This window comes from Caenorhabditis elegans, chromosome V (assembly GCF_000002985.6).
Source record: "Caenorhabditis elegans chromosome V".
NCBI lineage: Eukaryota > Metazoa > Nematoda > Chromadorea > Rhabditida > Rhabditidae > Caenorhabditis > Caenorhabditis elegans.
This window is the reverse complement of record NC_003283.11, coordinates 20,074,123-20,091,262: the sequence shown is the minus strand read 5'-3', so window position 1 is coordinate 20,091,262 and position 17,140 is coordinate 20,074,123. Positions and strand designations below refer to the sequence as shown.

The 17,140-nt window shown below is 31.8% G+C and overlaps 2 protein-coding genes and 1 non-coding gene across 5 annotated transcripts; 2 read left to right on the top strand and 1 right to left on the bottom strand.

Annotated features, from left to right (window-relative positions):
• Positions 1–519: 519 nt before the first annotated feature.
• dcs-1 lies at positions 520–3,415 on the top strand (the record flags this gene model as incomplete). Of its 2 annotated transcripts, NM_001269968.2 has the most annotated exons (6): positions 520–637; positions 725–905; positions 953–1,098; positions 1,757–1,951; positions 3,011–3,138; positions 3,192–3,415. In NM_001269968.2, the coding sequence occupies 6 exons, from the start codon at positions 521–523 to the stop codon at positions 3,358–3,360; spliced, it is 936 nt and encodes a 311-aa protein (NP_001256897.1). In that variant the 3' UTR covers positions 3,361–3,415. The 2 variants fall into 2 exon arrangements, with proteins under 2 accessions (NP_001256897.1, NP_001364670.1); NM_001377611.2 differs by lacking the exons at positions 520–637; positions 725–905; positions 953–1,098; positions 1,757–1,951 and having other exon boundaries at positions 3,192–3,411.
• Positions 3,416–3,527: 112 nt separating this feature from the next.
• fre-1 (NADPH-dependent diflavin oxidoreductase 1) lies at positions 3,528–15,345 on the top strand. Of its 2 annotated transcripts, none has more exons than NM_001307796.3 (10): positions 3,528–3,668; positions 5,369–5,497; positions 5,658–5,991; positions 7,807–7,939; positions 8,003–8,166; positions 8,945–9,190; positions 10,585–10,760; positions 10,944–11,065; positions 11,215–11,411; positions 15,102–15,345. In NM_001307796.3, exons 1-10 carry the CDS (start codon positions 3,540–3,542, stop codon positions 15,236–15,238), a joined length of 1,767 nt encoding a protein of 588 aa, NP_001294725.1. In that variant the 5' UTR covers positions 3,528–3,539; the 3' UTR covers positions 15,239–15,345. The 2 variants fall into 2 exon arrangements, with proteins under 2 accessions (NP_001294725.1, NP_507875.1); NM_075474.7 differs by having other exon boundaries at positions 3,530–3,668; positions 8,954–9,190.
• On the bottom strand, positions 7,359–7,475 carry Y113G7A.20. The gene has a single exon (NR_070265.1). It is a non-coding gene; the product is annotated as an Unclassified non-coding RNA Y113G7A.20 (non-coding RNA).
• Positions 15,346–17,140: the final 1,795 nt, after the last annotated feature.

Sequence of the window (17,140 nt, the reverse complement as noted above, 5' to 3'; positions counted from 1 at the left end):
CTGGAATAAACTGGTAATGAACTTTTTATCGCGGAAAATGATGAAAAACGAGGAGAATACGTGGATTACGTGTGAAATTCTGGTTTTTCACCATTAAATTTTAATTTTATTAATATAAAACACTGAAAATCACGTTTAATAGCGAAAAATCGAGTTTTTTGGGTTTTTATGGTTGCCCAATCAATTTTCGTCATTTTTTCGACATATGCAAGGTGAAAACTATGATTTTTACACTAAAATCAATAAAAATCGACTTATTTTCAATATTTTAGCAAGAAAAATCAGAAAAAATGGTGAAAAACGAGTGAAAATCTGCAAAATTCCAACAGAAAATGTACACGTGGAGGAAGATGGCCGAGAAAAGAATTGGAGTTTTCTAGGCCGCGGCCAGTGTGTTGTTTTACGATGCGTGACACTTTTGAAAATGTTTTTTGAGTTGGTTTTCTCGATTTCTACCGTTTTTCGTTGCAATTTCTGTATCTTTTTGGTGAATAATAAGTGAAAATCTCGATTTTTCAGTATGAAACGGATCGCCGACGAGGAACTTGTGCGAGAGGAGCGTGCAGAGGAGAGTACACAGAAATGGCTGCAGGATGCCAAGTTTCAAGAGATTTTAGGCGCTGATTCGTCGCATAAGGTGAGAAAATCAATAAAAAGTGAATTTTTTGCATTAAGAAACAATAAATTTCACCTAAAAATCATAAAAATCAATATTTTCTTCCAGTCTCTCTTCGTTTTGCTCTCCCATCCCGATGGATCTCAAGGCATTCTGCTTGCCAACAAGTCTCCGTTTTCCGAAGAAAAATCCGATATCGAGAAGCTTCTGGCGACTGCACAGCTTCAAGAAATCTCCAGAAATGACATTTTCGGGTCCTATAATATAGAAATCGATCCCAAATTGAATTGTAATCCACACAATCTTGCTTAAATTAATTTTTAATTCAATTTTCAGTGCTAAAATCTCAACTAATCTACCCGATAAACGATCGTCTCATTGCAAAATACCGTCAGGAGGAGAAATTCGTGATTCGAGAGACTCCAGAGCTTTATGAGACTGTTACAAGGCCGTATATTGAGAAATATCAGCTGAATCTCAATGTAAGCAGCGAAAAAATGAAGAAAATCGGAGAAAATACCAAGAAAATGAGTTTAGCAGCGCCCAAAACGTGTAGTTTGTAGTTTAGCAGCGCCCAAAACTTGTAGTTTGTAGTCTTAGCAGCGCCCAAAATTGAATTAGCAGCGCCCAAATCTTGTAGTTTGTAGTCTTAGCAGCGCCCAAAATTGAATTAGCAGCGCCCAAATCTTGTAGTTTGTAGTCTTAGCAGCGCCCAAAATTGAATTAGCAGCGCCTAAAACGTGTAGTTTGTAGTGTTAGCAGCGCCCAAAACGTGTAGTTTGTAGTCTAAGCAGCGCCCAAAATTGAATTAGCAGCGCCCAAAACGTGTAGTTTGTAGTCTAAGCAGCGCCCAAAATCACGATTATCGATTTTCACTCGTTTTTCTTCGATTTTTTCGAATTTTTTGATTTTTCTTTTGGTTTTAAGTGAAAAACAAGACAGAAAATGAGAATATTCTGCAAAAAATTGACAAAAACCATTAAAAATTCGTAGATTTTCTCTGTTTTTCAGAGTTTTTAGCGTTCAAAGTGAATAAAAATTCGGAAATTAGTAGAAATACTGAAAATCGCACAATTTTAAATGAGAAAATGCGATTTTCCGCTCGAAATTTCTTTTTCAAAAATCAATTTTTCGTTTCAGTGGGTGTACAATTGCCTGGAAAAGCGCTCGGAAGTCGATAAAATCGTGTTCGAAGACCCCGACAATGAAAATGGCTTCGTACTTCTTCAGGATATCAAATGGGACGGAAAAACCTTGGAAAATCTCTATGTTCTCGCTATTTGTCACCGCCACGGCCTGAAATCTGTCCGGGATTTGACTGGAGATGATTTGGAGGTAGAAAATCGGATTTTCTACCGGAAAATTGCAATTTTCGCTGAAAAAAAAAGCAAAATCACTCTAAAATGACGATTTTTCGCCCAATAAATCGCAAATTGTAGTTAAAAAACGTGAAATCTCTCTAAAATTGTCCGGAAATGGCAAAATCAAGATTTTACCGAAATTTCCGTCAAAAATCACCAAAAATGCAAAATATCTCTGAAAATCTGCAATTTTAGGCACAAAAGCAAAGAAAAATGTCAAGTTTCGCACAATAGTACCGATATTTATCTGAAAATTACATTTTTCCACTCAAAAATCGACAACTTGTAGTTTGTAGTCTTAGCAGCGCCCAAAATTGAATTAGCAGCGCCCAAAACTTGTAGTTTGTAGTTTAGCAGCGCCCAAAATTGAATTAACAGCGCCTAAATCTTGTAGTTTGTAGTTTTAGCAGCGTTCAAAATTGAATTAGCAGCACCTAAATATTGTAGTTTGTAGTCTAAGCAGCGCCCAAAATTGAATTAGCAGCACCTAAATATTGTAGTTTGTAGTCTAAGCAGCGCCCAAAATTGAATTAGCAGCGCCCAAAACTTGTAGTTTGTAGTTTAGCAGCGCCCAAAATTGAATTAACAGCGCCTAAATCTTGTAAATCTCGGGCGGAGACAGCTCGCCACGCCCACATCGAGTTAAACGCAGCGGCGCGCGGAACCCGTAGGATGTCCGCGGCCTGATATTGGTTGGTCCCAGAATTTTTGCTTTTTCTCCGTGAGTAGACGAGAAAAAGGCGGGGCCTAAATTTGAGGTTTTCTGCAGTACACGCCACGCAGTTTTCTTATTTTGAGTGTAAGCAGCGCCCAAAATTAAATTAGCAGCGTCCAAAACTTGTAGTTTGTAGGCTAAGCAGCGCCCAAAAATTGTGTAGTTTGTGAAATTTCCGGTAAAATGCTAGTTTTTCTTGCAATTTTCACTGAAATTTCAAGTTTTCGAGTCAAAAAATGCCAATTTTCACCGTAAAATATCGATTTTTGAGTGAAAAAAGCCAAATTCCCTTAAAAATTCAAAAAATTTCAATTCCAGATGCTGTACAACATGCGTGACAAGTCCCTCGAGGCAATAAATCAGAAATATGGCCTAAAAACCGATCAAATCAAGTGCTATTTCCATTATCAACCGTCTTTTTATCATCTTCACGTTCATTTTATCAAGTAATCTCTCTCTGAAAACCTGGGAAAAAACTAAAATTTTCTCGAATTTTCAGCCTAAAATACGATGCCCCGGCGAGCACTACAATGTCGGCTATCCTGCTCGATGACGTCATCAACAATTTAGAGCTTAACCCGGAGCATTATAAGAAATCCACGTTGACATTTACCCGAAAAAATGGCGATAAACTGATGGAAATGTTCCGGGAAGCTTTGAAAAATTGACAAATTAATAATTTTTTGCGTTGATTTTTTAATTTATAAATTGTTTTTTTTTCTGGATTTTTCACTCACAGATTTTCCCCCCGCCGAAAATTCTGTAATTTTCAGTGATTTTCTCTATTTTTCACCCCCCCCTCCCCCCTCAAAATCCCCGTTTTTCACCATTTTTCAGCCAATTTTAGATGTCTATCGCCATTCTATATGGCAGTGAGACGGGCACCGCACAGGATATCGCCGAATCTCTGCGACGGGAAGCTCAACAGCGACATTTACAGGCGAGAGTTCACGAGTTGGACGAATATGATGTTTCGGTGAGGAGGAATTGGAGGCTGAAGAAATCCATGGAAATTCGGTTATTTACATGAAAAATGTGAAAAAAAAACTTCAAAAATTCCAATTTTGCCGAAAAATTCACATAAAAACCATGGAAAACGTGGAAAAATTAAAGTTTAGCTAAATTTAGCAAAAAAATTGCTGAAAACTTCGAAAAATTCCGAAAAATCTGCGTGGAAAATCCAATTTATTCAAAATCCTGACTGGAAAAATGAAAAATTTCGGGAAAATCCGCGTGGAAAACATGAAAATTGGTTTAGCAGCGCCCAAAAATTGTAGTTTGTAGTCTAAGCAGCGCTCAAAACTTGTAGTTTGTAGTCTTAGCAGCGCTCAAAACTTGTAGTTTGTAGTCTTAGCAGCGCCCAAAATTGAATTAGCAGCGCCCAAAATCTTGTAGTTTGTAGTGTTAGCAGCGCCCAAAATCTTGTAGTTTGTAGTCTTAGCAGCGCCCAAAACTTGTAGTTTGTAGTCTTAGCAGCGCCCAAAATCTTGTAGTTTGTAGTCTTAGCAGCGCTCAAAACTTGTAGTTTGTAGTGTTAGCAGCGCCCAAAACTGAATTAGCAGCGCCCAAAAACTTGTAGTTTGTAGTCTTAGCAGCGCCCAAAATCTTGTAGTTTGTAGTCTTAGCAGCGCTCAAAATTGAATTAGCAGCGCCCAAAATTGAATTAGCAGCGCCCAAAACTTGTAGTTTGTAGTTTGGCAGCGCCCAAAACTTGTAGTTTGTAGTCTTAGCAGCGCCCAAAATCTTGTAGTTTGTAGTCTTAGCAGCGCCCAAAACTTGTAGTTTGTAGTCTTAGCAGCGCCCAAAATCTTGTAGTTTGTAGTTTAGCAGCGCCCAAAATCTTGTAGTTTGTAGTGTTAGCAGCCCAAAATCTTGTAGTTTGTAGTCTTAGCAGCGCTCAAAACTTGTAGTTTGTAGTCTTAGCAGCGCCCAAAATCTTGTAGTTTGTAGTCTTAGCAGCGCTCAAAATTGAATTAGCAGCGCCCAAAATCTTGTAGTTTGTAGTGTTAGCAGCGCCCAAAATCTTGTAGTTTGTAGTCTTAGCAGCGCCCAAAATCTTGTAGTTTGTAGTCTTAGCAGCGCTCAAAATTGAATTAGCAGCGCCCAAAATCTTGTAGTTTGTAGTGTTAGCAGCGCCCAAAATCTTGTAGTTTGTAGTCTTAGCAGCGCCCAAAACTTGTAGTTTGTAGTTTAGCAGCGCCCAAAATCTTGTAGTTTGTAGTGTTAGCAGCGCCCAAAATCTTGTAGTTTGTAGTCTTAGCAGCGCTCAAAACTTGTAGTTTGTAGTGTTAGCAGCGCCCAAAACTTGTAGTTTGTAGTGTTAGCAGCGCCCAAAACTGAATTAGCAGCGCCCAAAAACTTGTAGTTTGTAGTCTTAGCAGCGCCCAAAACTTGTAGTTTGTAGTGTTAGCAGCGCCCAAAACTTGTAGTTTGTAGTGTTAGCAGCGCCCAAAACTTGTAGTTTGTAGTTTAGCAGCGCCCAAAATTGAATTAGCAGCGCCCAAAATCTTGTAGTTTGTAGTTTAGCAGCGCCCAAAATCTTGTAGTTTGTAGTCTAAGCAGCGCCCAAAATTGAATAAGCAGCGCCCAAAAACTTGTAGTTTGTAGTCTTAGCAGCGCCCAAATTTAATTAACCGAATTTTTTCCGTTTTCAATATAAATTTCGCCATTTTTCAGCAACTCCCAATGGAAAAAGTGGTTCTATTCGTCGTTTCAACCACCGGACAAGGAGAAATGCCACCGAATATGCGAAAAACGTGGAAATTATTGCTCAGAAAGTCCCTGGGAGCCGATTTTTTGAAAAATGTACGAGATTCGGAGCTGGGAAATGTTAAAACTTGGAGTTTTCCACTGACAAAACGATGAATTTATCGATTTTTCGCGAAAATAAGCGTAAAAAACCCAATCTTTCATCGAAAAATGTCTAGTTTTTGTGAAAAAAATGAAAAAAATTTGAATTTTTCAGGTAAATATCGGAGTACTCGGTCTCGGAGATTCGTCATATCAAAAGTATAATTTCGCCGGCAAAAAGCTTTACCGTCGTCTGGTACAACTCGGTGCAAAAATGATGTGCGGAGTTCATTTAGCTGATGATCAGCACGAAATCGGAATTGATGGAGCATTTATTCCGTGGAAAACGGAATGTTGGAAGAAAATTAAGGAGATTGCGGAGAATTTGAGCATTTATCGAGAAATGACTGCGGAAATCGACACGAGCGTGCAGATTACAACTAAATATCGATTTTTGGAGTTGGGGGGCGAATCTGGAAATGATGATGATGATAGTGATGAGGATTTAGGTATACATTGAAAGTAAAAAATTTGGAACATTTTTGATATTTTGAAAAATGAATACATACTTTGTTGTTGCTTAATAATTAAATGAGTAGTAATTTAAAAAATATCGAAAATTTTCAAAAAAAAAAAGTAATTTAATTTAATTTAAAAATTTATAAACTTTTTTAATTTTCGATATAAATTTTCGAAAAAAATTAATTAGTATATTATTTAATTGTTTAATCATTAAGAAAGTGGTAAATTAAAAAATACGAAAAATTAAAAAAAAATTAGCATACTAATAGTTCATTTATTAAGTATATAAGTAGTAATTAAAAAAAAATAAAACGATTTCTGAAATTCTGGAAAAAAATTCAAAAATTCAATTAAATACATACTTAATTGTTTAATAATTAAGTAAGCAGTAATTATAAATTTTTTCTAAAGTTTTTGAAAAATAACAATAATGCATACTTACTAGTGAATTAAGTAAGTAGTATCTCTGCATTTTTTGTTGAAAAATTAATTATGTACCTACATAGTTGATTAGTTATTAAGTATTTAAGTAGTGATTTAAAATTTGGAAAAAAAAGTTTTTTTTTTCAATACTCAATTTAATACCTTTAATGTTTAATGTTTAATTAGTAGTAATTTAAAATTTTGGAATATTTTTTAAATTTTCTGAAATTTTGAAAAAGAAATTAATTAAGTACTTACTCTCTATTAGTTATACAATAATGAAGTAAGTAGTCATTCAAAAAAAAAAAACGGAAAAATTAACAAATTTCCTGATTTTTTTGGAATACTAATTTAATTGAGTACGTAATTTACAAAATACAAAAAAAAAATTTCAAAAAAAAAATTAATTAAGTACATACATACTTAATTGCTTAATTATTAGGTAAGTGGTAAATTGAAAAATACGACTTTTTTATTATTTTTGGAAAAAAGTAATTAAATTAGTCACTTACTTAGTTATTTTACAATTAATAGAGTAATAATTTAAAAATTCGAAAAATTTGATAAAATATCAATAAAGTACTTAACTAATTGTTTAATGAGTAAGTAAGTATTAAATTTAAAAATACGAAAAAAATTTCTAAATGTAAATATCTGTAAATAATAAAATAAATACTCTTAGATGTTTAATCAGTAGTAATTGAAAAATTTTGGAATATTTTTGAAATTTTCGGAGATTCAAGAAAAAATTTAAAATTTTTTACCGAATTTCTTGCAAATTTTCAGTTTTAAGTCAAAATCTAGAAGTCGACTATGAAATTGTTCGTTTTTCCGGAAAATAAGGAATTTGACATCCAAAATGGCTTTTTTTAAAAAGTATTTGACTAATTTTAAGCCGAAATTTGAGAATTTTCATTTTAAAAATATAAATTATATATATATACAAATATATATATATATATATATATATATATATATATATATATATATATATATGTATATATATATATACACATACTATATAAGTTATTTAACATATATATATATATATTATATATATTATATATATATTCAATTGACTGTTCAAAAAAGCCGGAATTTCCCGATTTTATGAGCGAAGAAACGCAAAAATACGAATTTTCCTGAAAAACTGGAACGAAAATTTTGGAAAATAATTATGATTGACAAATCAGCCGAAAAAGTGTGCGAAAATTACCAAAAAATTCGGAGTTTTGTCAAAATTTTTCAAATTTTCCGTTAAAAACGGCTAAATAATTACAGAATTCAAAAAAAAATTTCTAAACTCAAAAAAAAAACTCAACTTTTTTCGAATTTTTTTTCCTAAAAATCCGAAAAATCCTAAAGTCAAACTTTTCCAGAACCCCAAATCGAGATTCCGGACTACTTTCCGCTAAAAGTGCTCAAAAATCGACGCCTAACCTCTGCAGAGCACTTCCAAGACACCCGGCTCGTGGATTTCGAAATTTCTGACAGAAATCGCAGTAAAATGGGGTAAAAACCCTCGCGAAAAACTGCGACGAAAATTCCACATTTTTTCTCTTCTTTTTTTTCCAGATTTCAGCCCGGTGACGTTCTAATGGTTCGACCCTATAATCCTGAAGAAACTGTAAAAATCGCTATCGAAGCACTCGGCCTAACAGAAGAACAACTCAAAAAACCGCTGAAAATTGTGAAAAATGACAGATTTTCCAAAAATCCACCCAATTTTTTGGTTGGAAGTGCGTCGTTTTTTTCCAGTTTTACAGAGAAAATTTCTGAAGAAAAATTGAAAATTTGAAGAAAAAATTTTTTTTTATTTTTATTTATTATAAAGATTTTTTAGAAAATTTATAGAAAATATTAAGAAATCTGGAAATTAAAAAAAAAAAAAATTTTTTTTTCAGTTTTTCTGAAAATTTGTTAAAAATCGAGAGAAAAACCTCAAATTTAAATAAAAAATTATTATAAAGGTTTTTAAAAAATTATGAGAAAATTTTAAGAAATATGGAAAGAACATTTTTTTTTTTTTTGGAAATTTTTTTAAAACTTGAAAATTTGAAAAAAAGCCTGAAAAATCCGAAATTTCTTTTTAAAAAATGGAAAAAATTGTCAAAAATCCGCAAAATATATATTTTTTTTTACTATTGAAAAATGAAGATTTTTCTAAAAATATGTTAAAAATCGAGGAAAAAACCTCAAATTTAAATAAAAAATTATTATAAAGATTTTTAAAAAATTGAGAGAAAATTTTAAGAAATCTGGAAAAAATTTAATTTTTTTAAAACCTGAAAGAAAGTTTGAATTTTTCTTGAAAAAATTGGAAAAAATTGGCGAAAATCAGCTAAATATTTTATTTTTTTTTTAGAAAAATTCAGTTTTTCTGAAAAATCTTTTTTAACCTCTTTTAGTACTAAAAAGTAGAGAAAATTTCAAAATATCTTCTTAAATTTGAAATTTAACCTCAAATTTTCATAATTTTCGTGAAAAAAACTGTATTTAATATAATTTTTTTCAAAGATTTTTCAGCAAAAACGACACTTCTCACATGTCTCCAGCGATATTTCGACCTCCAACAAGTCCCGAAACGTTCATTTTTCGAAATGCTCGGCTATTATTCAACGAATCCGCCGGAAAAGGAACGTCTACAAGAATTGGCATCTCCAGAGGGTCTTGATGATTATTTAGACTACGCTAATCGCTCAAGACGGACAACTGCAGAAGCTCTACGCGATTTTGTCGCTACGTCGAAAAATTTGAAGCCTGGTACGGGGGGAAAAAACCAGGCGAAATTGGACTGAAAATAGTGTTATAAGCTAGAGTTTTATAAAAATTGAAATTTTGAAAAATATAAAACTAATGTAATTATTAAATACATACTTAGTAGTTATTTAAAATTTGGACCAAATTTTGGAAATTTTGGAAAAAAAATCAATTAAGCACTTAGATAGTTGTTTAATGAATAAGTAAGTAGTAACTTTAAAAAAATACGTTAACATTTTCTAAATTTTTGGAAAAAAGGTAATTTAATTAAAATATAAATAAATACACTTAAAATTAGTTACTTAATAATGAAATGAGTAGTCACTTTTAAATTTTGGAATATTTTTGAAGTTTTCTGAAATTTTCAAAACAACTAAATTAATTAATACCTACTTCGTTGTTTAATCAGTAGTGATTTAAAAATTTGGACCAGTTTTCAAAATTTTGAAAAAGAAAAACTAATTTAATTAATTACATACTTACTATTAGTTGTTTAATAATTGAATGAGTAGTTATTTTTAAATTTGGAAAACTGTTTCCGTATATTATTATAATGACTACGTGCTTAATAGTTGAACAACTAAGTATGTAATTAATTATTTTTTTGAACATTTCAAAATGTTAAACATCATCTACTTTCTAATGATTAAACAATTAATAAGTCAGTACTTAATTCATACTTTTCCGAAAAATTTTCCAGTTTTTGATTATTTATATATATAATATATTTATATATATATATATATATATATATATATATATATATATAAATAATCAAAAACTGGAAAAATTTTCGGAAAAGTATGAATTAAGTACTGACTTATTGATTGTTTAATCATTAGAAAGTAGATGTTTAACACATTTTTGAAATGTTCAAAAAAATAATTAATTACATACTTAGTTGTTCAACTATTAAGTAGTCATTATAATAATATACGGAAACAGTTTTCTGAAATTTTGAAAAAAATTAATTAATTAAGTACTCACTTAGTTATTTAATAATTAAGTAAGTAGTCTTTCTAAAATCCGCAAAAAAAAGTATAAAAAATTTCTGAAATTTTGAAAAACAAGTAATTTAATTTACAGTAGTAGCTTGTTGTTTAATACAGATTCCCCAAAAAAAATTGACAGTTTTCGAAATTCTTGCCAATTTTCAGTTTAAAGCCGCTTTTTCGGTAAATTTCCGATATTTTTAAATAATCCAAAATGACTCCTTCAAAATAATTTTCTCATTTTCACACCAAAAACTGAGAATTTTCAAACAAAAAAATTTGCGAAAATCTGAAAATTCCTGGAATATTAAATATACACTTTTTACTTTGAAAAGTCTGAGAAAATTGCGAATTTTTCTATTAAAAATTATATTTTACCCCCCAAAAAATCCCAAAATTTTCCAGATTATCTCTTCGAAATTCTCACGACAATTCGCCCGCGAGCATTCAGTATTGCCTCGGCGCCCAGTCCATTCCACTTGGAATTACTTGTGGCAAAAGTCGAATATAAATCAAGAATGGCCGATAAACGACGTGGATTATGCAGTACATTCATTTCAAGGCTGAAACCTGGTGATGAGGTGCAAAGTTTGGAATTTTTGATTGAAAATTGAAAATTTCGTGAAATTCTGATAGAAATACCTATAGCAGCGAGAAAAAACTGATTTTCACATGGATTTCCTAAAATTTTGTAGTTTTTAGTTTGTAGTGAAAAAAAAAATTGCAGCCCAAAATTTCCTCAAAGTTCAATAATTTTTTTTCAGGTATTCTGTAAAATCCGTCCCGGAACCTTCAAATTTCCGTCTCCAGAAGCTCCAGTCATCTGTATTGGACCGGGAACCGGTGTGGCACCATTCAGAAGTCTATTCGGACATAGAAGCTTATTGTTAGTACACTGAAAATTGGAGAAATATAGGCTAGAAATTGAAAAAACATTTGGAAAAATTGAAGAAAAATTGATGAAAAACGGCATTTTTTGATCAAAAAATGCATTTTTCGAGCTTTTTCCCCCGAAAAAACCCCTCATTTTTTCAGCTCCGCTCACTTTCCGGGAATCTTGTTCTTCGGATGTCGAAGTGAACACCACGACTACTATTTCAGTGATGAATGGCCAGAGCTTAGCGGAGTTGCAGTGATTCCGGCTTTTAGTCGGGATACAGATGGTCGAAAAGTCTATGTACAGCATAAAATGGGCGAAAATGCCGGGAAAATCAAGAGAATGCTGGATTTAGGTACGGGTAAATCGAATTCACCGTCAAATTTAGTGGTTGAAAATTGAAATGTTATGGTTTAAAATGTTGAAATTCAACTGAAATTGGAATTTTTTTTGGAGCTGTTCAGCCGGAAATTCGAATTCGACGTTAAATTTGCCACAAAAAACATTATATTAAGTTGTATAATATATAGTAAGCAATAAAGTAGTAGTAGTAGTACACTATATAGTATAAATACTGAAATACTACATTGCTAGAAGAAATGCCAAAATTGCTAAAATAATAGTAGAATTTTTGCTATTTGATTTGATTCTATTAGGTTGGTCAAAAAGTCTTTGCAAAATTTGTTTGTTTCTTCATTGCTCAGCGTTAATTTATTTTTTTCCAATTCTGTTTTTTTATTTGTATAGTACGTACTGTGCATGCTTAATCCATTTGAAAAACTTGTAGGTACTGTTCAAAATGACCGAGAATTTGCTCGCCGATCCCCACGCTCTCCGAGGGGTTTTTCTGTACGAGTTCCTCCAAGGCCACAGTTGCAACGAAGCTCGTCGTAATATGTGTGCAGTATTAGGCGATAACTCTGTCTCCTACAATACCATGAAGTTTTGGTTTGAAAAGTTCAAGAAAAAGAACAACGATCTCGATGATAAACCAAGATAAGATCGCTCTCGTTTGGATATCGATTAGGATATTTCGAGAGCCCTGGAAGATGATTCAAGAGCAACGTCACGCGAACTTTCTGCGACTCTCAAGCATCCCCAAAGAATCATCATCAACCATCTCCAAAAAACCGGAAAGATAGAAAAGTTCGGTCAACTCGTTCCTCACAAATTGTCCGATTCTCAGAAAAATTTCTTTGTGACCTCTCTCTTTCGCTGCTCACTAGGAAACGAACGACGGACTGGGTTAAGGATACCATTACTGGAGATGAGAAATGGGTATTGTATGTTAGCCATACCAGGAAAAAAGAGTGGGTCCCGGTCGAGGAAACCGCGACACCTGACCTCAAATGAGAACTTCACGGAAAAAAGTGCTTCTCTCAATTGGGCGGGACAGTAAGGGTGTCATTTCCAGAGAGCTTCTTCCAGACTTTGCTACAATCAACGCTGGCCTATACTGCATTTAATTGGAAAAGGTGGTCCATGCTCATCGATTACATCGCCCTAGAGGATCAAAATTGTTGCTGCTACATGACAACGCAAGACCGCATACAACTTTTAAACCCCGCCAGAAGCTCCAGACAGTCGGAATCCAAATGTTGTCTTACCCATCGTATTCGCCGGGCTTGGCTCCTACTGACTACCATCTGTTCCGCTCACTAATCGCAGGAGTTCTAGGCGGAGGGTACTGTTCAAATTCCGTTGTGTTGGCAAGAAGTCATAGGCATTAATGGTAAATATATTACCCATTGAATCTTGTTCGCTTTGAAAAAATACTACTTCCAAAAAAAAATCAAAATTTTGCAAAGACTTTTTGACCAACCTAATAGTATAAATACTACATTGCTAGAAAAAATGCCAAAATTGCTAAAATAATAGTACAAATTTTGCTATTTGATTTGATTCTATTTAATGTTATGCTGAAGTCGTGAAAATTTTAAAGAAAATTTAAATTACCTACCAATGACATTTTAATCACTATTCTGAACAAGGAAGTTACAAATCTAAAAATTTGAGGAAATAGAATTCTTGAAAACTTTTTTGAAAATTTTTGAAATATGAAATAAGAAATACTACTAAATTGCTGGAATATCACCATTTCCAGAAGTAGTTAAATTTCGTTGATTTTTACTTCTGAACTCTTATTTAATAGTATACCTGGTTAGATATTTCGATTTACCGGGGGAATGTGTTAATTGTTTTACTACATCGATTTTTATATGAACATTCTCAAAAATTCAATTTTCCCACCAACCTGAATGCCATCATTATTGTTAACAAGAAAGTTACAAATTAAAAATTTAAGGAAATAAAATTATTTATCAACTTTTGAAATATGGGTGTTTTGGCAAATACTGAAATACAACTAAATTGCTGAAATACCACCATTTCTAAAAATTTACAAAATTTAGTTGATTTTTTTCATCCGAGTTCTTATTTAATAGTATGCATGGTTAGATATTTTGGTTTAACGTTCAATAACACAAAATTCTTGCATGTGCTAAGTATTAGAAGTATATATATATATATATTAATAGTGCAAAAGTTTCCTTTTTAAATACTACACACTCCTGGTTGAAAATGTTACAAAATTGCAATAACGTACGTTACAGCAAAAAATTCAATTATATATGCTCCCTAGGGTTATATTCCCCGGGTCAGTAGGTTGTAAATTTACCTATTGGATTTACGACTACATATAGTCTCTTATTTATAAGCGCTGTTCAATAAAAACCAGCATTTTTTGGTGTTTGGAACAGAGCGACATTAGAATGCGACAAAAGGTGATGTTATTAGTAATGTACCAAGTATAATAGGAGACGATATGTAGTCGTAAGAGAGTAGTGGTATTTACAACCTATTGGAACATTGCTAATAACATCACCTTTTGTCGCACTCTAATGTCGCTCTGTTCAAAACGCCAAAAATTCTTGTTTTTAATGAACAGCGCTTATAAATAAGAGACTATATGTAGTCGTAAATCCAATAGGTACATTTACAACCTACTGACCCCCGGAGAATATAACCCTAGGGAGCACATATAAATGAATTTTGCTGTAACGTTATTGCTATTTCGCAACATTTTCAACCATGAGTGTGTAATATTTTAAAAGGAAACTTTCACACTATTAAAAAATATACTTCTAATACTTAGCACATGCAAGAATTTTGTGTTATTGAACGTTAAAAACCAAAATATCTAACCAGGTATACTATTACATAAGAACTCGGATGAAAAAAATCAACGAAATTTTGTAAATTTTTAGAAATGGTGGTATTTCAGTATTTGCCAAAACACCCATATTTCAAAAGTTGATAAATAATTTTATTTCCTTAAATTTTTAATTTGTAACTTTCTTGTTAACAATAATGATGGCATTCAGGTTGGTGGGAAAATTGAATTTTTGAGAATGTTCATATAAAAATCGAGGTAGTAAAACAATTAACACATTCCCCCGGTAAATCGAAATATCTAACCAGGTATACTATTAAATAAGAGTTCAGAAGTAAAAATCAACGAAATTTAACTACTTCTGGAAATGGTGATATTCCAGCAATTTAGTAGTATTTCTTATTTCATATTTCAAAAATTTTCAAAAAAGTTTTCAAGAATTCTATTTCCTCAAATTTTTAGATTTGTAACTTCCTTGTTCAGAATAGTGATTAAAATGTCATTGGTAGGTAATTTAAATTTTCTTTAAAATTTTCACGACTTCAGCATAACATTAAATAGAATCAAATCAAATAGCAAAATTTGTACTATTATTTTAGCAATTTTGGCATTTTTTCTAGCAATGTAGTATTTCAGTATTTATACTATATAGTGTACTATACTACTACTATATTGCTTACTATATAATATACTACTTAATATAATGTTTTTTGTGGCAAATTTAACGTCGAATTCGAATTTCCGGCTGAACAGCAAAATTAAATTTAAAAAAAAAACATTTAACTGCAATATTGAATTACAACGTAAATTCTATGAATTTCAAAAAAAAATGTATTTTTTGAAAATTTGAATATCATTTTTTTTTATTTCCAGGAGCCCAAGTATTCATCGCCGGCAGCTCGGGTGACATGCCAAAAGCGGTTTCAGCAGTTCTTGCACAAATTCAAGGAGACGAATGGACTCGGCGAGCCGAGGAAACTGGAAAAATTCAATATGAGACGTGGAGCTGAATATCTGGAAGATATCTATATATATCAAAAATTTATATTATTTCAATTATTCTATTGTTACTTGTGATAAAAGTTATTCTCTCTGTATAAAAAATGTTTTCCCCAAAAATTGTGTTCAATTTCCCCGCCAAAACGGTAGATCTACACAGTCCATTAGTCATTAATCCACTTAAGAGATGCACATATTAGAAATATTAAGAAAAATGTATGTATCGAATTTCCAGTCGAGACCCATCCTCTCCCGGGTATTATGAGATTTGTGCACACACCTTATGGTGTTAGATTCCCAGGATCCATTAGTACATTTGGGGGGACATTGGGACATTTGGGACATACCGATATATATATATATATATATATATATATATAATGTATGTAGTTATAGATATGTAGACTTAATTTGAAAACAACTTTAATTTTTAGGGAATTTTTTTTTTTTGAAAATTTCCTAATTTGTATTCAAATTTTCCAAATATTGCTAAACATGCCTGAACCTTGAAAAATAATTCATTTAAAAGTTCGAAACAAGAAAAAATCGATATTTTTGGAGATTTTTTTCCAGACACTAATAGTGTTATTTGTTATGCGTTTTTATTTTTTTTGCATAGGAATATATTAATTTATATGTTAAAAATCAGAAATTTTTAAGAAAACCGAGATTTTCAGAGCGAAAATTTAAAAAAAAAACGGGTTTTTAGAAAAAAAATTTTTTTTTCAAAATTTCCAAAAAAAATTTTTTTTTTCAAAAACTATATTTCCATGCTCAAAAATGCTCAAATATTCAAATTCCATCAATACCCCCATTCCCTAACACCACTTGAAAGGTGTGAACCCTCTCTCTTAAGAGCCCCCGTGCGTGTGCACTCTATAAAAAAGGATACAGTGCAAGTGGAGATGACCCTCTTGGGTAAATACAAAATGTGTATAGGACTGTGGGTAATCTGTAATACAAATAGTCCGAGTTAGCTTACGGACAAATAGGTCACACTTCCCCTTCTGGGCTCCGTGGAGCAAGATAGACGAGCTTCACTTAATTTGCACATACATACATATCCGGGTGCAAATATTTATTGATTTTATGTGTGGTAAATATATAAAATGTATAATATTATAATAGTAACTATTAAGAGTTAGTTAAACTACAAACTACAAAAAATTGCAAAAACAAAATTTTTTTTTTGGAAAATTTTTTTCACACCTCTAAAAATTTTGGTTTTTCGAGGCAATGCACGGTTTACTAAAAAAAAGGTTGTATTTTGTAGTCTAATGAACTACAAACTACAAACTAATGTTCATTCAGATTTGTAATTCTTCGAAAAATTTTCATTTTTTTCTGAGCTCCAAAGGCTTGTCCCAAAAAAACCCCTTTTCCAAAATTTTTTTTTGTTTCCGAATTTAAAATTAATTTTTGTACAGTTACGTGTATATATCACACAATTGATAATGTATTCAGTTGATAAGGGAGACGTTAAGCCGATTATCACACCCTTTTTTGACAGTTTTTTTGATTGTTATGAATAACATGTTGTGTTGTTATCTGTGTGCCAATAGACTGGTTCCGGAATTTGAAAAATGTGATGTATTGTGTATTGATAGATGTTTTAGACATTAAAAATTGAGTTTGGTGTAAAAACAGTAGTAAAATTTCGAAAATTTGAAAAAAAATTTTTTGAAAATTTGGAAAAAAAATTTTTTTTTTTTGCAAATTTGTAAAAAAAAATTTTCAAAAACTTCAAATTTTTTGCAACTAATAAACATGTTTAAACAACGTTTAATTTTTAAATGCTAGTGCTAACAAAAAAGTATATCTGAAAACCTGAAAAACCTGAAAAAAAGCAAGGCCTCGTGTAGAATGTAAATCTGAAAATTCTGAAATAGCCAGAACTTGAATGTAGAAAAATT